The sequence below is a fragment of the Gadus chalcogrammus genome, chromosome 18, assembly GCF_026213295.1.
Source record: "Gadus chalcogrammus isolate NIFS_2021 chromosome 18, NIFS_Gcha_1.0, whole genome shotgun sequence".
NCBI lineage: Eukaryota > Metazoa > Chordata > Actinopteri > Gadiformes > Gadidae > Gadus > Gadus chalcogrammus.
In genome coordinates, this window is record NC_079429.1 from 113,477 (window position 1) to 135,820 (window position 22,344).

The window sequence follows — 22,344 nt, forward strand, 5'->3', positions numbered from 1 at the left end:
TTCAAAAATGTTTTTTTTAAACCAGTTCTGAGACGCTATTACCGTAATGGCTAGTATATATACGTACAGCAAAAAACTGGGTCGGCTGGCTTTACTGTCGTTCTCGAAGTGTCGTCTGACTTGACCGTAGTAAAAAAAAAAATAGGTTTTAGTTAAATTGTATTATTTAAAATTTGGGAACAACCAACCCCTAACATCACGCCCTGTCGAATCCCCAACATTTGGTCAGTGTTTGTCAGGGTTAGTTAGTTGGGGTAAGTTAGTGTGAATAAACAGACCCTGGTCGTCCATGTGATGAGGAGGAGGAAGTGATGCACATTAATGTTCACTCAGAGGAAACTGACGCTCTCCTGCTCAGAACCAGATCTCCCGTTTCAAACTTTGCCCAGAAAAAGATCTGAACCCAAAAGGATCAACAGTCACCAAAGAACGATTGATCAACCGTCACCAAAGAACGAAGGCTTTCCCCAAAGTGGAGCAAAGTGTTTATTGTGATGAAGTCGGTAGCCGGGCGCTAGCTGCAAGCTAGCTGACCAGTACGAGCTGGTTCCAGCGGACTGGTTCCACTGGTCGGTCGGCCTGTAAACCACTGGGTTGGATCGCGGTTCTGTGATGCGACTGTAAACCAGCATCACGTCGTCCAGGTGAGTTGTGTCTCCGTGGTGTTTCTTTACTTACTCCAAGAAGCTAACTAGCCGAGCTAGCTATGGCGACGCCACAGGGCCAGTCCCTTTCTATAGCTTCTGTATAGCTTCTTTATAGCTTCTATATAGCTTATATCTAGATTCTTTATTTATAATATATAGCGTCTTTATATATTATATATAGCTCTCTATATAGTTCCTATATAGCTTTCTACTTGGCTCTCTGTATAGCTTATATTAGCTATCAACATATCTGTAAAGCTATCTATATAGCTATATATATAGCTCGATACCTATTTAGATGGTTATTTATCTATATAACTATATAGTTATAGCTATAACTAGCTATATATAGAGCTGTCTATATAGCTAGCTATATATATATATATCTCTATATAACTAGCTATTTAGAGAGCTGTCTATATAGACATCTTTCTATATAACTAGCCATGTAGAGAGCTGTCTATATAGTTTGCTCTATAGAGAGCTATATTGTGTCACATCTGTTGAAACGTCATTTAAAATCATGGATGATCCAGATACCTTCTTGGGACATTCGTGTTTATCAATTTGAGTTTTTATTGTGTTTATTCCTTGCAAAGCTAGCTGACTCCGTCCTTGTTGTTGAACCCTGATGTTAAAGTCCTGTTTCTACGGGGCTTACATGTTCGACATCAGCTTCATTCCATCGAGGACCACTTTGGAAATAAGTGGTTTAAGTAATGCCTTTAAGTGCTATCTGGGATTATTGTATATGTGACACTCCTTGGAGATGTTTGTAGTTACAATTCCTATGCAATGTTCGTTTTCGTTAACAGTATTGTATCTAGTGGGAGATGGAAGCATAATTCAACTTTATACGTTAACTCAGAGGTGTCCAAACGGTTAAAAAGTAGACTCGTCTTTCAGTTTTGATCCAGCAGTCACGAGTAATGTGTCTGAGCATGCACTGACTTTTATGACGGGGAGGGTTCACAGTTATTAAAGTACTTGTCTCTTTATAGTTATTAAAATTGATATTGGATAAAAAGTACTTAAAACCGACGGTTTTTGATGCATTTTGAAGGGAGAAAGGCAACCATTGGTTTACTTTGTTGTTATACATGGATTATACAGTTCATAATGTTTACGTTCTTAGTACACAATACACCTCCATGATAACCCCTGTAAACACTTTCTAAGGTGTGCGAAAACTGTGATTTGAAAAGCCTAAACCACTTGTGGATCTCAAATTAGTTAGTTGACAAAAATCGGAGTGCAGATTTGGGAGAGAGCTGCTTACATGTTGTGCTTATGATGACAAGATAATGTGCAACTTTCAGCAGATGTCAAGGTCAGCACAATGCATCAGGATAAGATGACCCGTCCCTTCATAGTGGCCTGCCTTGTCTGAGGACGGTGAGTCACAAGCCACATGAGCATCTTCCCTAAAATATTCAATTATGTGAATGATATGTTGGATATTAATTAAAAATATGATTGCATTAGCTAATTATCCTATTTGCTAACATAGGCAGCCCAGAGCAGAGGAAAAATGTGTTGTAAATCCTATCTGGGGACTTAGTCACATGACACTACCCTCTTAGATGTATTCGCTTGGTCGAAAATGGTTCTGTTAACAATCTAAAGTTGTGTATTAAGAGGTCCTACAGACGTCTTGACTCTGGTAGTTTATTTACACTAGGCTTGCTGACCACCACTACCCCATCACCAGTACTAAAGCGGCCCTCTTGCTGCCCTCCAGGGATCACCCCCCCGCTCTGCCCCAGGGCCACAGGGCTATGTGGAGACATCTCGCCTGGCCAGAGCAGAGGCGTCCAGGGGTTGCAGACGGCGCCTGACGCAGAGTGGGAGACATGGGCCAGTGTGTCACCAAGTGCAAGAACCCGACCTCCTCCCTGGGCAGCAAGAGCGGAGACAAGGAGGGCGGCTCCAAAGCTCACCACAAGAAGAGCAGCAGCAGCTGCGGCGGCGGGCACAAGGAGGAGACCAGCGCCTTGTGCAGCAAAAGCTCCGGCGAGCTGTCCAATGGCACAAAGGCCCCGGACGTGTCCCTGGAGACAGCCGTGGTCCCGTCGGTGACCCGGGACCCTCACCGGGAGGAGCCGGCGGCGGACCGAGACGGCCTCTCGCTGGCGCGCATCGAGCAGCTCTTCTGCGGCTACAAGGACCAGCAGGACGACGCCATCCTGGAGGAGGGCATGGAGCGCTTCTGCAACGACCTGCGCGTGGACCCCGCCGAGTTCCGCGTCCTCGTCATCGCCTGGAAGTTCCAGGCGGCCACCATGTGCAAGTTTACAAGGTGAGGTTAGGTGTAAGCGAGTCAGAAGCTGTGGTGGAGTCACTCTGTGTGACTCCTCTGCGCTCGCTGTGCCGTGGTCCGAGACGCCAGAATGGCCAGAGGGGGCGGGGCTTCTGTTACTGATATTGATCTTGGAGGGTAAATGCTGCACTGGGTGATTAATCACCTCTGGCCAAATGATGCAACGGCCTACATGGCGAAGGAAGGAAGTCCTCCATATTCAGCCACTCTTTCCAACTAGGAGTCCCATAGGACATGGATCTGTAGGCTCTGAAACTGCAGTGAGGGCTCGCTGAATAGAGTTGTCTGTTGGCTTGCTCCCCTGTCCCCTCCTCCCCCTCCCTCTCCCTCCCTCTCGCCTGGGATCTTTAACTCAGCACTTTTCCATCCAACAATTGGAAACAACAGCCGTCCCCCCAGTCAGAAAAATGTTTCATTGTTGTTTGATGCTTGCTTACTCAAGCTGTTTGCACCGACAGCCTGCACTGTTGTTGTGGTTCAGCTGCCAAAATTGCCAGGAGAATGGGAAAGGCCAAAGATCTGTGAAGAGTTTCAGTCTGACTTGAGAGGTTATGACATAATTATCCCAGATCGGTCACTAAGGTTTCACTTCTCCACTTGGACACGATGATGTACTCCAGTTCTGAATCGTAACAAGGCCCATTTCAAGGCTCACAATGGGGTTGAGTTGGGATCAAGGTCACCAACTCCATGGTACTGACTCAGCACATGGTGTTGAGGGAGGAGGAAGGTCACCCAGCATCCACTCCGAGTGAAGCCTGACCAATGGCTTTGAAGAGCACAATTTGGATAAGACGGGTGAAAAATGATGAACTATGTCGGACACGGGTGCGGGTCGGGTCTGCACCTGAACAGCGCAGGTCGGTCGCGGGTTTTGCGAATGTGAGCGAGACTTCTCTGGTGCTGGATATGTTATTCAGGAGTGGTGGAGCCAACTAAAACGGTCAACAGTGGATGATGTGCTTTTTTGCACAGCAATCTAATAGCACCACGCCAAACACCACATAGTTTATTCCCCGGTGTTCCATCTAATGTGTCTAATTTTCCTTCGGGTGCGGGTCGGGCGTCGATATCACTTTATAGCTGGTCTGGTCGGGTGCGGAATGCGATTCGCGCGTTGCAGGTTGTGCATTTCTAATATATTACATGCAATATATATTAAAATCGGCTAGGCTAAACTTGACCCTGTTGCACACTTTCTTAATGTGTGCTTTAAAAGAAAGATGAGAATCATTAATAATGCCCAGATACTTAAATTGTTGCACAATACAACTATTTTGACCTGTTTCCGCTAGGAGTGGGAATCTCTTGGCACCTCACGATTCGATTCCGATTATGAGGTCAACGAAGCGATTATCGATGCATCTCGATGCAACCATTTTTTTTATGTACATTTCTATGGGTGATTTTCAAAAATATATATATATATATATCTGGGTTTGCTACTCAGAGTTTACTAATCACTTCCTACTTTTGTGATGATCATTAAAGACATCAACAGATGAATTAACTTATCTAATATTTCATAAGAGAGAAAGCTTTTGTCACAAATGTGACTTTGTATGAACAATGCAATAATCAATGCAGCTTGCATCATAACACAATATGGAAGCATGCAAAAAATCAGTTTCAGTTTTATTTTCTTTCTAATCTTTCTTTTCTTTTTTTTCATTAAAGGAAAAGCTGCTCTTGAATTAGATGGAGTTCTTGTGTCTGGCTGTGAGTTTGCCGGCATTCTATGCGTAGGCTGTATCGCAATTTTGTCAAGACAAATCAGATTGGCCAATACACACTGAAGATAAATTCAATGATTTTAAAATTACAAAAATTATATTATTAATATAATGCAATTTTTTTTCTTTTTTTTTAATTCCGATTATTAATTTATCTGCATTGGAATCGTTCTAGCGAGAATCGCGATGCATCGAAGAATCGATTCTTTTTCCGACTTTACGAAGGTCTAAAATCACAGCCCCAACAAATCCTCCCTTGTCAACCATTGCTCGGACCTCCTCTAAGAAGAAACCGTTCAATATTTCCGCAGAGTGGTGGGCCCTGAAGCTGCTCTATTTAGGGCTCTGTACAGGATGTATGGCTTCTTTCATTAACTTGATCAAAAATATCCTTGCTAGCTTTGCTAATTAATGTGTCAACGAGTAATGGCTGTAATTCGTTGACTCATTTGAAGCTGCGTCTGATAAGTTGTAAAAGGTTTCATTTAGGAGTGCAGCGGTACACAAAAGTCACGGCTCGGTACGTATCTCGGTTTGAAAGTCACGGTACAGGACGGTACGGTTCATAGTTGAGGGGAAAACTTTAAAAACTGCCTGTTTGTCAACAATGGAGAATGGCCATAGATCAGCAGCAATGAAAACACCAATGAACTTGGTTATGGCATTTGCATTTCTGAATTCCAAGACGGGGGTCGTTGAAATAGTGTCGTGAGCTGGGTTAGCACAGCTCGTTCTTTTTTTTTAAAGCAACGGTGCTAGTAACACCTGGATGGTGCCTTTTCAAATGCGTGTGCATGTTAAAGTGCTGTACGTAGACACGGTGAGCCCTCTCCATAGCCGGAGGGCCTGTCGGAGTCCCTCGCCGAAGCTTAGGTGCGCATCCAATATTTTTTAACTCTCCGTCGCCTATTGGTCGACGCAACGGAGACAGCAAGGGCTGTGATTGGTCATCTCTCCTCCGGTTTTAGTTTTCACCTTAATTACACATTGTTGACTTTGCACCTTAAGGACCAATAAAACACCAAATAAGATTTGAAAAGCTTTGGAAGTTTATTTACAACACTGCTTACATGGTTTGTATTCAACATCCCGACGGAGAGCTGCTGATGGTCTCCGTAGTTACGGAGTCGGATTATGGAGTCGGAGTCGGAGTAGTATAGGAGTAGTATAGGAGTAGTATACTTTGGCTAAATGGTCCGGGGGGAACTCCGACTTCAAGTTAAAATTCCGCATCGCAAAACAAGCCTTTACATTCGCCATATTAACGCTATGTACGCCACATTTATGCACCGCGCTCCACCTCTGTAACCATCCTGAAGTCCCTGTACCGTGACGGTTCGGTACCAATACGTGTATCGTTAGGGTTAGAGTTACCCTAACCATAACCCTAGTTTCAATGAGGGAGCTTCTGGAGACTCTTGGCTCTCATTGGCTTCTCGGAGAACCAGCCTGACCTCTGGTCCAGATCATGGTCTAACCCTGACCCTTGACCTCTGGTCTGTTCACCACAGACCCTAACCATGACCCTTGACCTCTGGTCCGGGTCATGGTCTAACCCTGACCATTGACCTCAGGTCCGGTCACCACAGACCCTGACCCTTGACCTCTGGCCTGTTCACCAGACGCTGACCCTTGACCCTGACCCTAACCCTGACCCGCTCAGCATCTCTCTGACGTCTGCTTTGTCCCCTCCGGCCTCCAGGAAGGAGTTTGTGGACGGCTGCAAGGCCATCCAGGCGGACAGCCTGGAGGGCATCTGCTCCCGCTTCCCCTGCATGCTGCTGGAGGCCAGGGGGGAGGAGAGCTTCAAGGACCTGTACCGCTTCACCTTCCAGTTCGGCCTGGACGCCGAGGACGGCCAGCGCTCGCTGCAGCGCGACATCGCCATCGCCCTGTGGCGGCTGGTGTTCACGCAGGACACGCCCAGCATCCTGGAGCGCTGGCTGGACTTCCTGGCGGAGAACCCTTCGGGCGTGCGGGGCATCTCGCGGGACACATGGAACATGTTCCTCAACTTCACCCAGGCCGTCGGGTCCGACCTGAGCAACTACAGCGAGGACGAAGCCTGGCCCAGCCTCTTCGACACCTTCGTGGAGTGGGAGACAGAGAGCCGCCGGAGGGAGGGGCAGCAGGGCGGCTGGGGGGGGGCTGAGACCAAGAGCTCGACAGAGGGGGGCGGGGGCTCCCAGACCTTGGGAGGGCACTGACGGGGATCTGTCAATCATTGGATGAATATTAGTATTACACTTATGGCTATTCATTTCTCCACGGGATTCCCGTTGTAACCTTATTTGTTTTGGGTTATTGAAAGGGCTTTATGAACGGTTATATTGTGAGCAATTCTATTAACTTATTTGACCTTTTTTTGATTTAATTTTCTTTTCATGTGTTTTAAGTAATTGGGACCTGAGGTGCATTTTAATCATAACTAATTCATCCATTACAATAATAATAAACACAGATATGAGCAACGCAGGAAACAAAACATGCAGGAGGCAAGCCTTTCATTAACAGCTGGGCTCTTTGAACTGATGACTGGTTATTAAGGGCCAAGCAAGGGTCAAGAAGGGACAGTGGATACTCTCCGCCGTTACAATACGCTTTCACATCATGACTTTATCCTCCGGGGGTCAGGGTCGGTTAAAGGAGGTCACCAACCTTATTGTAACATTGACAGAAGGCACTAGGTAGTACCTAGTGCTACCTAGTGCTACCTAGTAGGTACTACCTGGTACCTAGTGCCTAGTGCTAGCTGGCGGGTGCTACCTGGCGGGTCGCGGTCTGCTTGCACTACCGAGGCATAAACTAATGTTCCACATTTCATCATGAGAAAATTATTTTTAGGATGATGTCATTTGCACGTTTTAGTCATTGATTAAGGATTTTGCCCTAGAGAATTTATTTTAAAACGCCCCAACCTCGTCCCCCAATCTGTATCAGTGAATGCTGCGGACGTTTAGTGCTGAGAAAGGCCGTGTCCCAGCCGTGACTAAAGCCATGTACCAGTTCCACCTCTGAAGCACACCTTTTGATGCTCACTGATTGCCAGGTTGCGGAAAAGGTGTACTATTATTAAAACGTGCAGGAATTCTGGCTTTATTTTCATGAGCTGCCTTATTTTATTTCTTGGAACATCAGAACAATTCATGCTAGGTTTGTCATTTCTTGAAATAGGAATCTTGCAGCAGGGTTAGGTTAGGATAAGGACATTTGGGTCAACCTCCCCTTTGACCTCATCTTGGATTTTCTTGTAGCATCTTCAACTGCTATCTAGTATTGTGGCACTTGAGGAATGCGTTGACTCGTCAGTGTTGGTTGTAATAAATTAATGCACCAAAACGAATGGCCTGATAAGTCACCGTATATGTAATGCTTTGCAAAGAGTGATGTCAGCTGAACTCTAAAGTGTATAAACTTAAACAGCCTAGGATGTTTTGGAAGTGATTGTTAACCAGGTTGTTTGACTTACCATGAGTCTAACTAGGTCCAGTATGGTAATGGATACCCATTACTTTATTACCTTATAACCACTTTACAGTGGTTTCGATTCAGACCCCTTTGTCCTTTTTATATCAAATGCATTGGTTTATAATGAATAAAACAGTGTTCAACTTTTAAAAGCGGACCATGGAATTTCTGCTGTCTTTGCATGTCGCATCCAAACTGAAGACCTGTGACTCTTGCCTCCTTAATATTATCGCTTAATACCTCTAAAGCATTATGATTAGATGAACCCTGCCTCTCTAAAGCATTTCTCTCCGTTGTAGATCAGCAGTTGTTTGGGTTGTGAGCAGAGCAGGGGGCGTGTCAGGAGCAAGGGGCGTGTCTGGTCCGGCTTCGGCTCGCTATTGGCAGATGGCTTGCCTGGTAACCAACCAACGCTAACAACAACACGGTGCAAATTAAATTACATTCTCCAGAACGACACGAAAATAACGAATAATAATTTTAAAAAAATACTTCGCATAATGTAAGTATTGTGGGAGTTGGTCATCCAGTCTAGTTGTCAAACTTTTACTGTATTCCACAATTACTTTATCTGCCAGAGTTCATTATAGCTCTCGTTAGCTCGTTAGCTTACTTGCCTGCCTAGATGCTATTGAACTAGCCTTCGGTGTTAGATGATTATTAAATTATGGCAGGTTCACATTATGTAACAGCTGTAGGTGCGATTATTTATGTGCATTTTCTACATCATTTGGGTCAATTAAAACGAAAGGGCAATGGTCTATCTTAGCCCTCCCCAAAAATTGAATTCATTGATGGATCTGACGACCTCAACATTTGTATAATTAAGAGATAAAAATGAACCTTTTAAACGTTTCATTATTAGATTTATGAGGGAGTAAAAGCTCATACGTGTCTTCAAATGATGGAAGATGCCATGGGCTGCGTTATATAACAAATCACTTCTCCTAAGATAGATAGATGAATACTTTATTGATCCCCAGGGGGAAATGGTCAGGAATAATGACCGACACTGAAGAACGGTAAGCATCATCCATCAGCTAACACAACCCTGAAGAACGGTGGCTCACTCTGGATGATGGGTCCCTGAACATCATCTAACCCCAACCCTACTATGGATAGCGAGGTAGGCCGGCAATGTTTTTCTAAATACATTTTGTATTACGTTTGAAACTGCAAGTGGGCAAACAGGAAAATTTTTACTTGGCACATTACTTTATATGAGGCATTATCAAATTATGCTTCCAATATATTTTGAATGGGTCTATTCTCTCTCCCTTCTGTATGAAGTAGTGTCCACTCTGCTCTTCTTTAAACCTTCTTCTTTTGGCTCAGGTGCTGTAGCCTGTCACACTGAGTAAGACATCTGTCATTCCCTTTGTCTTCTGCATGCCGTCCGTCATTGCTTGTGTTACAGAGAGTCCTTCTGTATTACAGACATGCCTATCTTTGCTTGAATAATCAATGTTGCATGTAACACAATCCTGGCTGAACACATTATGGCCAAGACTTCCCCTGTTCACTGATGGCTGCTGTGTATGCGGTTACATGGTTGATTAATAGCATCCATCCAGCACAATACATGAGAGTAAGGAAACCAAAGCACTACACATCTGCTGGACCTTCTCATACGGAGCCTGCAAAGCCTCAAGCCTCTTATGGGGAAGTTTAGAGCCTCGTATGAGACCGCCTAAAGCCTCATATCGATACTGCCTAAAGCCTCTTATCGAGACCGCCTAGAGCCTCGTATGAGACCGCCTAAAGCCTCATATCGATACTGCCTAAAGCCTCTTATCGAGACCGCCTAGAGCCTCTTATGAGACCGCCTAAAGCCTCTTATCGAGACCGCCTAGAGCCTCTTATGGGACCGCCTAGAGCCTCTTATGGGACCGCCTAGAGCCTCGTATCGAGACCGCCTAGAGCCTCTTATGAGACCGCCTAGAGCCTCGTATCGAGACCGCCTAAAGCCTCATATCGAGACCGCCTAGTGCCTCTTATGAGACCGTCTAGAGCCTCTTATGAGACCACCTAAAGCCTCTTATGAGACCGCCTAGAGCCTCTTATCGATACTGCCTAAAGCCTCTTATCGAGACCGCCTGGAGCCTCATATCGAGACCGCCTAAAGCCTCTTATGACACCGCCTAGAGCCTTATATCGAGACCGCCTAGAGCCTCTTATCAGACCGCCTAAAGCCTCTTATGAGACCGCCTAGAGCCTCTTATGAGACCGCCTAAAGCCCCTTATGAGACCGCCTAGAGCCTCTTATGAGACTGCCTAAACTAAGCCTCTTATGAGACCGCCTAGAGCCTCTTATCGATACTTCCTAGAGTGGCTTATTGAGACTGATCAAGGTACAATGAGTCTGTTAGGTTTTGTCAAATTGTCTGTCTCTTTCCTATTCTCATCAATTATCCTTCTCATCTTAGTGTGTGTATGTGTGTGTGTTTGTAATACTGCTGTTTAATGTGAAGGAACACCAGAGGTGTCCGGGAGTGAAGCTCGGCTTTGCTGTGGAAGAGACTCTGGATGAATATTTAATTGGCCTTCAGCACAAAAACAGGTGAGGTGTGTTGCTGGTGGAGAGGTTCCGTTTCACAGGAGAGGCTCTCAACCTACATACAGCGGCTCTGTGGTCAGAAAGAAAGGGGGCTGTTGGCTACAGCTGGGTTTACATGGGTAAACATGCTTAACTTAAGTATTCTCGTTGTATTTGTATTATTTTGTACTCCAATGTCTCCGAAGTTGAATCTTGGCAGGGATCAGGGATAGGCTGAGGGTTAGTATGTTGGTATTTTATGTGCGTTATTAACCCTCGTCATTCATTGATTGATTGATTGATTGATTGATTGATTCATTCATTCATGACCTTCCTGGTTCTCCTAGAGTGCTCAAGCGGCTCCGGACCAAAGGCCGCGGGCAAATAGAGCTGGAGCGGCTGGAGCAGGGCTTCTCCCTCTACCTCAATGGGGCCAACGCCGGGGCCGGGGGCCACACGCCCAGGAAGCCCCCCAACCTGCCTCCGTCCGCCCCCCCCACCGCCAGGAGGGCCACTCACACTGCCGGTACGCACCCTGAACGCAGCAGCGCTCACAACAGCTGCAGTGTTCCATAAGAGACTACCCAGACCCCCACGAAGGGCTGGGGGCACACGCACTGGGCACCACAGAGCCACCCCCCCTATCTTCCAGCCGGCATGGTACGGTCTCCCATCGCTGATGGACGAGTGACCGTTACCGCGGTAACCTGCAGGATTACCTGAAGGCCTTTGGTCCTTCTGGGGTTGTGACTCTGTGTGTTTTCTCTTCTCTTGGGCCTTGTGTCTCCGGGACTTGTCTGCAGATGGTCTGAGAGGCAGTCAGGACAGCCTGGTTCTTAGCGGGCCCACGGGCCCCCAACGGAGCCAGACGGGCCCCCAACGGAGCCAGACGGCCCCTGGGAAGGTCCAGAGAAGGGAATGGGTGCAGGTAGGGGCTGCTGCTGCTGCTGCTGCTTTGCGTTACTGCATTGACTCCTGTGGATTAGTTTCATGCTTAGATATCTTTATCTACTTATTTCTCTATTTATTTTCAGATCTTCGGGTCATTTGATTTTGAAATCGAGCTTTGGTCACATGACCTGTAGGATAATGGGAGCATTGCAGTCAAGGTTGCTTGATGATTTAAATGTTTAAACGTATTCCGTATCTAAACTGCGGCGAGCCTTTGGACTCCACTGTGGGGAGGGGGGTGTGACGGGGGGTCTGACGGGGCTACAGGGGGGGTCTGACGGGGGGTCTGGGGGTCCCGCAGGCCCCAGTCAGGATCCGCACCGAGGACGGAGCCTGTGTGAGAGCCACCCCGGAGAAGCGCTACTCGGACGACTTTGAGCCTTACGGCAGCAAAGACATGGAGGTAGAAAAGCTAACCTAACCCTGTCCTCCCCCTCTGCCTGCTGGGGGGTAGAACTGCCTATTCTCCTGCCTGTTCTCCTGCCTGTTCTCCTGCCTGTTCTCTCTGTTCTCCTGTCTGTTCTCCTCTCTGTTCTCCTGTCTGTTCTCCTCTCTGTTCTCCTGCCTGTTCTCCTGTCTGTTCTCCTCTCTGTTCTCCTGTCTGTTCTCCTCTCTGTTCTCTTGTCTGTTCTCCTCTCTGTTCTCCTCTCTGTTCTCCTGTCTGTTCTCCTGTCTGTTCTCCTCTCTGTTCTCCTCTCTGTTCACCTGTCTGTTCTCCTGTCTGTTCTCCTGTCTGTTCTCCTCTCTGTTCTCCTCTCTGTTCACCTGTCTGTTCTCCTGTCTGTTCTCCTGTCTGTTCTCCTGTCTGTTCTCCTGTCTGTTCTCCTCTCTGTTCACCTGTCTGTTCTCCTGTCTGTTCTCCTGCCTGTTCTCCTGTCTGTTCTCCTCTCTGTTCTCCTGTCTGTTCTCCTGTCTGTTCTCCTGTCTGTTCTCCTCTCTGTTCTCCTGTCTGTTCTCCTGTCTGTTCTCCTGTCTGTTCTCCTCTCTGTTCTCCTGCCTGTTCTCCTGTCTGCTCTCCTCTCTGTTCTCCTGCCTGTTCTCCTGTCTGTTCTCCTGTCTGTTCTACTGTCTGTTCTCCTGTCTGTTCTCCTCTCTGTTCACCTGTCTGTTCTCCTGTCTGTTCTCCTGTCTGTTCTCCTGCCTGTTCTCTCTGTTCTCCTCTCTGTTCTCCTGCCTGTTCTCTCTGTTCTCCTGTCTGTTCTCCTGTCTGTTCTCCTCTCTGTTCTCCTGCCTGTTCTCCTGTCTGTTCTCCTCTCTGTTCTCCTGTCTGTTCTCCTGTCTGTTCTCCTGCCTGTTCTCCTCTCTGTTCTCCTGTCTGTTCTCCTCTCTGTTCTCCTCTCTGTTCTCCTCTCTGTTCTCCTGTCTGTTCTCCTCTCTGTTCTCCTGTCTGTTCTCCTGTCTGTTCTCCTGTCTGTTCTCCTGTCTGTTCTCCTCTCTGTTCTCCTGTCTGTTCTCCTGTCTGTTCTCCTGTCTGTTCTCCTGTCTGTTCTCTCTGTTCTCCTGTCTGTTCTCCTCTCTGTTCTCCTCTCTGTTCTCCTGTCTGTTCTCCTGTCTGTTCTCCTGTCTGTTCTCCTCTCTGTTCTCCTGTCTGTTCTCCTGTCTGTTCTCCTGTCTGTTCTCCTGTCTGTTCTCCTGTCTGTTCTCCTGTCTGTTCTCCTGTCTGTTCTCTCTGTTCTCCTCTCTGTTCTCCTGTCTGTTCTCCTGTCTGTTCTCCTGTCTGTTCTCCTGTCTGTTCTCCTCTCTGTTCTCCTCTCTGTTCTCCTGTCTGTTCTCCTGTCTGTTCTCTCTGTTCTCCTGTCTGTTCTCCTCTCTGTTCTCCTCTCTGTTCTCCTGTCTGTTCTCCTGTCTGTTCTCCTGTCTGTTCTCCTGTCTGTTCTCCTCTCTGTTCTCCTGTCTGTTCTCCTCTCTGTTCTCCTGTCTGTTCTCCTGCCTGTTCTCCTGTCTGTTCTCCTCTCTGTTCTCCTGTCTGTTCTCTTGTCTGTTCTCCTCTCTGTTCTCCTGTCTGTTCTCCTGCCTGTTCTCCTGTCTGTTCTCCTGTCTGTTCTCCTGCCTGTTCTCCTGTCTGTTCTCCTGTCTGTTCTCCTGTCTGTTCTCCTGTCTGTTCTCCTGTCTGTTCTCCTGTCTGTTCTCCTCTCTGTTCTCCTGTCTGTTCTCCTCTCTGTTCTCCTCTCTGTTCTCCTGTCTGTTCTCCTGTCTGTTCTCCTGTCTGTTCTCCTGTCTGTTCTCCTCTCTGTTCTCCTGTCTTTCCCTGCTGCGGGGTGGAGGGGAGGGCTTTGTGTCAGGTGCAGCTGACTGACTCCCCGTCTCATGTCTCTCTGAACCTCTGAACTCTGATCAGAGGTCCGGTCCGCGGTCCCCCATCGCGCCCCGCGGGCCCCTGGAGGTGGACAGCGAGAAGGTGCTCCTCAGCATGGAGGAGATGAAGGTGAGAGGCTGAGGATCTCTACTCTATAGCCACAAATCATTTGTTATATCGTTGTTGTAGGAGTATATCTAAGTATTTGAAGAAGTATTCCTATTGGCAACGTGGGAAAGGGCCTTCTTCTGATCAGCGACGTGCCTGCGACCTCTGACCTCCGACCTCTGACCTCCAGGTGCTGAGGCGGAGCCTGGAGGCCAGCGTCCGCGGCGGCAGCCGGGGCTCCGCGGGGGAGGAGTCGGAGGAGGAGTGGGTGGAGGAGCAGATGGAGAGGGAGGAGAGCACAGAGAGTCTGGAGGAGCTGGGGATGGCCTCCTCCACCTCCTCCTCCGCCCACCGGCAGCCCCAGCCCCGCCTCCCCAGAGACAGGCGCTGCGCCCCGGCCGAGCTCATAGTGCTGGACTTTGGCCCGCCGCTCAAAGGTCAGCGATCTGTTGGTGGTGATGGGTCTGCTGCCCGCCTCACCAGCACTGATCTGAGGACAAGTCAGGGTTAACCCTGACCTGATGGGTTAGGGTTAACCCTGACCTGATGGGTTAGGGTTAGGGTCAGGGTTAACCCTAACCTGATGGGTTAGGGTTAACCCTGACCTGATGGGTTAGGGTCAGGGTCAGGTTTAACCCTAACCTGATGGGTTAGGGTTAACCCTAACCTGATGGGTCAGGGTTAACCCTGACCTGATGGGTTAGGGTCAGGGTTAACCCTGACCTGATGGGTTATGGTCAGGGTTAACCCTGACCTGATGGGTTAGGGTTAACCCTGACCTGATGGGTTAGGGTCAGGGTTAACCCTGACCTGATGGGTTAGGGTTAACCCTGACCTGATGGGTTAACCCTGACCTGATGGGTTAGGGTCAGGGTTAAGTTGCCAGTTGCCCATCCCTGGGTTAGGGTTAACCCTAATCATATGGGTTAGGGTTAACCCTGAGCAGATTGGTTGGGGTTAACCCTGACTAGATTGGTTAGGGTCAGGGTTAGGGTTAGAAGGGTCAGGGTTAACACTAGAACTGGTGTTTGTTTCCAGGGCGTACGGTTGACTGCTCTCTTTCCGCCAAGAGGAGAGACAGCGTTGAGACTTCCCTCTCCACCAAGCAGAGGAACGCTCAAAGTAAGTCCGTAGCAATATCCCACAGAACAATATAATATACATACTGTATGTATGTCATATATAATATAATATACATACTGTATCCATGTCATATATAATATAATATACATACTGTATGCATGTCATATATAATATAATATACATACTGTATGTATGTCATATATAATATATTATACAACGGGGGACCTAAATCCAGCGATCTGATTGGTTCCTAACTGTTGTATAATGAGCGTATACATAACTGCTATGACGCCCGATCATTTTGTGAAAGTTTGCATATCACTCCGCGCCTGGAAGTAGAAACAGTTACAAAGTAAAACATATGTTGGATGATGGAGAGTGTGTAAATGTTGTTACTCCGGGAGCGAGCAAGGCGATGGAGAGACTAACGAAAGCTAAGGCACACGGCGAGTGAACTGCTCCATAGGATAAATTGCCGGCGAACCGCTCTAGCGGAGCCTTCTCTCGGAGGGACGCTGTGTTGCATAGCGACCGTCGATGCATAGCGGCAGACAGGAGGGACTACTTTTTTGTATTCTTTAATTAAACGGCTATTTTGACTTTCTTGGTTTCTTTTTAAATGTAGTGTGTCTATGACTTTCGTTTCGCCATAATAGTAACCATTGTATAAAAGCAATAGATCACTTCAGTCAGTGGCATGTGCTCATTATACCACTGTGAAGGGGGTCGCCGGCCCTCCGCTGCGCGTCGGGGCCGGACAACGCCCCTTAACAGTGGTATAATGAGCACATACCACAGCCTGGCGTGATCTATTGCTTAAATATACATACTGTATGCATGTCTTATATAACATAATATACATACTGTGCATGTCATATATAACATAATATACATACTGTATGTATGTCATATATAATATACATACTGTATGCATGTCATATATAATATAATATACATACTGTATGTATGTCATATATAATATACATACTGTATGTATGTCATATATAATATAATATACATACTGTATGTATGTCATAATATAATATACATACTGTATGTATGTCATATATAATATAATATACATACTGTATGCATGTCATATATAATATAATATACATACTGTATCCATGTCATATAATTAAGCAATAGATCACGCCAGGCTGTGGTATGTGCTCATTATACCACTGTTAAGGGGCGTTTTCCGGCCCCGACGCGCAGCGGAGGGCCGGCGACCCCACACTACATTTAAAAAGAAACCAAGAAAGTCAAAGTAGCCGTTTTATTAAAGAATACAAAAAAGTAGTCCCTCCTGGCTGCCGCTATGCACGACGGTCGCTATGCAACACACTTTAGCGTCCCTCCGAGAGAAGGCTCCGCTAGAGCGGTTCGCCGGCAATTTATCCTATGGAGCAGTTCACTCGCCGTGTGCCTAAGCTTTCGTTAGTCTCTCCATCGCCTTGCTCACTCCCGGAGTAACAACATTTACACCCTCTCCATCATCCAACATATGTTTTACTTTGTAACTGTTTCTACTTCCAGGCGCTGAGTGATATGCAAACTTTCACAAAATGATCGGGCGTCATAGCAGTTATGTATACGCTCATTATAGAACAGTTAGGAACCAATCAGATCGCTGGATTTAGGCCCCCCGTTGTATAAAATATAATATACATACTGTATGCATGTCATATATAATATACATACTGTATTTATGTCATATATAATATAATATACATACTGTATGCATGTCATATATAATATAATATACATACTGTATTTATGTCATATATAATATAATATACATACTGTATGCATGTCATATATAATATAATATACATACTGTATGTATGTCATATATAATATAATATACATACTGTATGTATGTCATATATAATATAATATACATACTGTATGCATGTCATATATAATATAATATACATACTGTATTTATGTCATATATAATATAATATACATACTGTATGCATGTCATATATAATATAATATACAAACTGTATGTCATATATAATATAATATACATACTCTCTCAGCACATGATCCAACCAACAGTACGTAGTCTTTCCAACTCAAAGATGTCTGCTTTGGTTTTCCTTGCGTGTTGCCCTCACTGCAGTGATCTGATCGGGGAACTTCTTTGGAACAGGGCTAAACTAACCCGTTCCTCGTCCTCATGGTTAGGGTTAACTTACCCCTTCCTCGTCCTCAGGGTTAGGGTTAACTTACCCCTTCCTCGTCCTCAGGGTTAGGGTTAACTTACCCCGTCCTCGTCCTCAGGGTTAGGGTTAACTAACCCGTTCCTCGTCCTCAGGGTTAGGGTTAACTAGCCCGTTCCTCGTCCTCAGGGTTAGGGTTAACTAACCCGCTCCTCGTCCTCAGGGTCAGGGTTAACTTACCCCTTCCTCGTCCTAAGGGTTAGGGTTAACTAACCCGTTCCTCGTCCTCAGGGTTAGGGTTAACTAGCCCGTTCCTCGTCCTCAGGGTTAGGGTTAACTAACCCGCTCCTCGTCCTCAGGGTCAGGGTTAACTTACCCCTTCCTCGTCCTCAGGGTTAGGGTTAACTAACCCGTTCCTCGTCCTCAGGGTTAGGGTTAACTAGCCCGTTCCTCGTCCTCAGGGTTAGGGTTAACTAACCCGCTCCTCGTCCTCAGGGTCAGGGTTAACTTACCCCTTCCTCGTCCTCAGGGTTAGGGTTAACTAACCCGTTCCTCGTCCTCAGGGTTAGGGTTAACTAACCCGTTGCTCGTCCTCAGGGTTAGGGTTAACTAACCCCTTCCTCGTCCTCAGGGTTAGGGTTAACTAACCCGTTCCTCGTCCTCAGTGTTAGGGTTAACTAACCCGTTCCTCGTCCTCATGGTTAGGGTTAACTAACCCGTTCCTCGTCCTCAGGGTTAGGGTTAACTAACCCGTTCCTCGTCCCCAGGGCCTGCGTCCCCCCGCGGCGCCCCCTCCTACGTGGGCAGGAAGTCGTGCAGCGAGGGCCGCGACCCGGAGGACGCCGCCTGCCGCGTCTTCCAGGCCATTCAGCAGGAGAACAGCAACACGGTACTGCACTATGCTAACGCTAAAGCTACCCAACGCTAGCTACGGCTAACGCTCAGCCACTCTGCTGCACACAAAACCACCTGCTCTCTGAGCCGCTCTCTGAGCCGCTCTCTGAGCCGCTCTCTGAACCGCTCTCTGCTCTCTGAGCCGCTCTCTGAGCCGCTCTCTGAACCTCTCTCTGAACCGCTCTCTGCTCTCTGAACCGCTCTCTGAGCCTCTCTCTGAACCGCTCTCTGCTCTCTGAACCGCTCTCTGAACCGCTCTCTGAACCGCTCGCTGAACCGCTCTCTGAACCGCTCTCTGAACCGCTCTCTGAGCCGCTCTCTGAACCGCTCTCTGAACCGCTCGCTGAACCGCTCTCTGAACCGCTCTCTGCTCTCTGAACCGCTCTCTGAGCCTCTCTCTGAACCGCTCTCTGCTCTCTGAACCGCTCTCTGAACCGCTCGCTGAACCGCTCTCTGAACCGCTCTCTGAACCGCTCTCTGAGCCGCTCTCTGAACCGCTCTCTGAACCGCTCTCTGAACCGCTCTCTGAACCGCTCGCTGAACCGCTCTCTGAACCGCTCTCTGAACCGCTCTCTGAACCGCTCGCTGAACCGCTCTCTGAACCGCTCTCTGAACCGCTCGCTGAACCGCTCTCTGAACCGCTCTCTGCTCTCTGAGCCGCTCTGAACCGCTCTCTGAACCGCTCTCTGAACCGCTCTCTGAACCGCTCTCTGAGCCGCTCTCTGAACCGCTCGCTGAACCGCTCTCTGCTCTCTGAGCCGCTCTCTGAGCCGCTCTGAACCGCTCTCTGAACCGCTCTCTGAGCCGCTCTCTGAACCGCTCTCTGCTCTCTGAGCCGCTCTGAACCGCTCTCTGAACCGCTCTCTCTCACCAAACAAGCCAACAACCGAATGCTCGTCTAACAGACCAATACGTATAATGAGTGACAGTAACTTTAGTTATTAAGTAAATTATTATTTACAATAATTTTCCCTAACCTGGTGGGCGGAGCTGACCCTAAGCAGGTGGGCGGGGCTGACCCTAAGCAGGTGGGCGGGGCTGACCCTAAGCAGGTGGGCGGAGCTGACCCTAAGCAGGTGGGCGGGGCTGACCCTAAGCAGGTGGGCGGGGCTGGCCCTACGCAGGTGGGCGGGGCTGAACCTAAGCAGGTGGGCGGGGCTGACCCTAAGCAGGTGGGCGGGGCTGACCCTAAGCAGGTGGGCGGAGCCGACCCTAAGCAGGCGGGGCTGACCCTAAGCAGGTGGGCGGGGCTGCAGCAGGTGGGCGGGGCTGTAGCAGGTGGGCGGGGCTGCACCAGGTGGGCGGGGCTGCTGGCTGTAACCCTGGTTCTCTTCAGGGCTGCGGAGCGGCCTCCCTGGTGAAGGGATCGCTGGTTAACCCTAACCCTAACCCTCCCTGGTGAAGGGATCGCTGGTTAACCCTAACCCTAACCCTAACCCTCCCTGGTGAAGGGATCGCTGGGCGCTCACACGCAGGACCGGGACCACAGCGGCGTTACCAAGGCGATGCAGAGGATAACGCTCATGGGCCCCAGGTACACACACACACACACACACACACACACACACACACACACACACACACACACACACACACACACACACACACACACACACACACACACACACACACACACACACACTACTCCAGTCTCCTCTGTCCTCAAGGCATCAGCAGCAGCTCCTGGAAGCTCTGGAGAACCTGGAGAAGAAGCCCTGCTTCAGCCCCGCCCCCCAGGCCGGCCTGGAGCTCAGGAGGCCAGCGGTGAGAGAGAGAGAGAGAGAGAGAGAGAGAGAGAGAGAGAGAGAGAGAGAGAGAGAGAGAGAGAGAGAGAGAGAGAGATGGTTTGTTTCAGTGTTGTGTGTTTCCCCCCCACAGCCGAGGAGGCCCGCCTCCGCCGAGCCCCCCCCCGCTATCTACGTCACCATGGAGATCCTGTCTAACTGGGGCAACGCCCTCCAGGTGGGGCTGACGGAGGTGGAGTTCTTCTGCCCCAGGAACAAGAAGCTGTACGTGTCCCCGCACGACCTCGACATCAGGAACGCCCACTCCCCCGGGAACCTGGCGGCGCTGGTCAACGGCAAGGCCAAGGTCAGCCGCTGCTCCTCCTCCTCATGCTCCTCCTCCTCATGCTCCTCCTCCTCATGCTCCTCCTCCTGCTGCTGCTGCTGCTCCTCCTCATGCTCCTCCTCCTCCTGCTGCTGCTCCTCCTCCTCATGCTCCTCCTCCTCCTCCTCCTCCTCCTCCTCCTCCTCCTCCTCCTCCTCCTCCTCCTCCTCCTGCTGCTGCTGCTGCTCCTCCTCATGCTCCTCCTGCTGCTGCTGCTGCTCCTCCTCATGCTCCTCCTCCTCCTGCTGCTGCTGCTCCTCCTCCTCCTCCTCATGCTCCTCCTCCTCCTCCTCCTGCTCCTGCTGCTGCTGCTCCTCCTCCTCATGCTCCTCCTCCTCCTGCTGCTCCTCCTCCTCCTCCTCCTCCTCCTCCTCCTCCTCCTCCTCCTCCTCCTCCTCCTCCTCCTCCTCCTCCTCCCTCTGGGGGTGTAATAACAGTAGCCTCATCATAAAAGGTGTGTGTGTGTGTGTGTGTGTGTGCGCGCAGATGGGGGGCTGTAGTGGGGGGCTATAACATGTTTGTGGTCTCGACAGACCACCAGGGAGCGCCACATGTGGGCGTGTCCCTTCCACCCGCCCGTCCAACTCTACTTCATCGTCAGGAACGCCGAGCGAGCCCCGGACTTCGGGATCTCCCGCATCAAGATCTGGAACTACAACCTCAGCCTCAGCGTTCGTACTCACAACTCACTCAAGGTTTTCTGTGGATGATTTCGGAGATTCTTTGAGGATCTGGTTGACAAGCTGCTCCCCCCCTCCCACCCAGCGCCCTGATTGGCTGGCTGTGTGCTAGCAGCACACAGCCAGCCAATCAGGTGAATGAGCATAAACAGCATCAGTGTGCTAGCAGCACACAGCCAATCAAGAGTAGGGATGTTAACCGATGACCGTTTGACCGATGGTTACCGTATCAACGTTAACCCATCAATCTTGTCTCTTGTCGGTTAATGTTGGGGGTCAGTGTGTTGGTTAATGTTGGGGGTCAGTGTGGGTTAGGGAGTGTGTTGGTTAATGTTGGGGGTCAGTGTGTTGGTTAATGTTGGGGGTCAGTGTGGGCTGCAGAGTGTGTTGGTTTCACTTCACACTAAAGATGATCAGATGAGGGGACTTATTGGAGGTTGGACGGACACCCCGTCTCCAGCCCACTGGTTCATTTCTCCTCAAGTCTTAATGATTCCTGCATGCGAGCGGCGGAGAATATGACCTCTATTATTATGGACAGTAGACTAAACGCTATAAGACTACTATAAGACTCTCATTCAAAGATCTTTTAGTATGAAGTGAAAAAAATTATCCCTCACACTAAATGTTTCCGTCTCCTCCGTCCTAAACAAGCGCCGTCTCTTCAGAGCTGTCATGTTCTTAAATGAGCCGCGGCAATGTTTCAAATGAGCTCCTGACGCTGCCCTCTTCCGATTGGCCCCTGGGGAATCCCGCGCAGGGTCTCAACGAGGTCCATCTCAGACCATTGTGGGCGTTGGAGCCCGCTCTCTACGCACGGTCCACCTGCAGTGAGCATGCCTGGTGGTTCGATTCAAACAGGTGGTGCCGCGGTTAGAGCCACTGCCTCCCACTCAGAGTGTGTGTGTGTGTGTGTGTGTGTGTGTGTGTGTGTGTGTGTGTGTGTGTGTGTGTGTGTGTGTGTGTGTGTGTGTGTGTGTGTGTGTGTGTGTGTGTGTGTGTGTGAGTCGGAGGCAGAACGGGAGAGAGATGAGCAGAGTTACCAAATAGCAGCCGGCTGGCGCGGCTCAAAATGGCTGTTATTTCAAATAGCACATTATAATCTGATCGGTTAACCGGTTAATGAGGCTCGGTGGTCAGTCAAGAATATTTAACATTTTCGCCATCCCTCATCAAGAGCATCCGATGGCTCCACTCCTACCCCCGCCAACGCTCCCAGACGTTGCGTGTTGAACCGGACCAGACAGCGTTCGCGCGGTTCCAAAGCTTCCATCACAGCTGAACACGCGCCACAGATCTGTTCCCCATCTCGTCCGAGTCTCCCCAAACGTTTCAGATGGCCAACGGT

The 22,344-nt window shown here is 48.9% G+C and overlaps 1 protein-coding gene across 5 annotated transcripts; it reads left to right on the top strand.

Moving 5' to 3' along the window:
* The first annotated feature begins 83 nt into the window (after nucleotides 1-83).
* LOC130371245 (protein KATNIP homolog) lies at nucleotides 84-22,333 on the top strand. Of its 5 annotated transcripts, XM_056576950.1 has the most exons (15): nucleotides 6,904-8,670; nucleotides 9,152-9,294; nucleotides 10,640-10,728; nucleotides 11,052-11,230; nucleotides 11,508-11,632; nucleotides 11,957-12,058; nucleotides 13,994-14,080; nucleotides 14,250-14,496; nucleotides 15,098-15,181; nucleotides 18,081-18,202; nucleotides 19,659-19,741; nucleotides 19,875-19,971; nucleotides 20,086-20,298; nucleotides 20,850-20,987; nucleotides 21,651-22,333. In XM_056576950.1, exons 2-15 carry the CDS (start codon nucleotides 9,283-9,285, stop codon nucleotides 21,705-21,707), a joined length of 1,635 nt encoding a protein of 544 aa, XP_056432925.1. In that variant the 5' UTR covers nucleotides 6,904-8,670; nucleotides 9,152-9,282; the 3' UTR covers nucleotides 21,708-22,333. The 5 variants fall into 5 exon arrangements, 1 of the variants encoding a protein (XP_056432925.1); XR_008893165.1 differs by lacking the exons at nucleotides 11,052-11,230; nucleotides 11,508-11,632; nucleotides 11,957-12,058; ... (7 more) ...; nucleotides 20,850-20,987; nucleotides 21,651-22,333 and adding exons at nucleotides 84-644; nucleotides 1,967-2,042; nucleotides 2,389-2,946; nucleotides 9,504-9,525 and having other exon boundaries at nucleotides 6,403-8,670; nucleotides 10,640-10,801; XR_008893164.1 differs by lacking the exons at nucleotides 11,052-11,230; nucleotides 11,508-11,632; nucleotides 11,957-12,058; ... (7 more) ...; nucleotides 20,850-20,987; nucleotides 21,651-22,333 and adding exons at nucleotides 84-644; nucleotides 1,967-2,042; nucleotides 2,389-2,946 and having other exon boundaries at nucleotides 6,403-8,670; nucleotides 9,152-9,525; nucleotides 10,640-10,802.
* Nucleotides 22,334-22,344: the final 11 nt, after the last annotated feature.

What these genes read in the sequence shown, in the direction of transcription:
- LOC130371245 (XM_056576950.1), top strand. An exon ending in ACGGCAGCAAAGACATGGAG is followed by an intron (nt 12,059 to 13,993) that starts GTAGAAAAGCTA and finishes AACTCTGATCAG; the next exon opens with AGGTCCGGTCCGCGGTCCCC. An exon ending in AGCAGGAGAACAGCAACACG is followed by an intron (nt 18,203 to 19,658) that starts GTACTGCACTAT and finishes TCCCTGGTGAAG; the next exon opens with GGATCGCTGGGCGCTCACAC.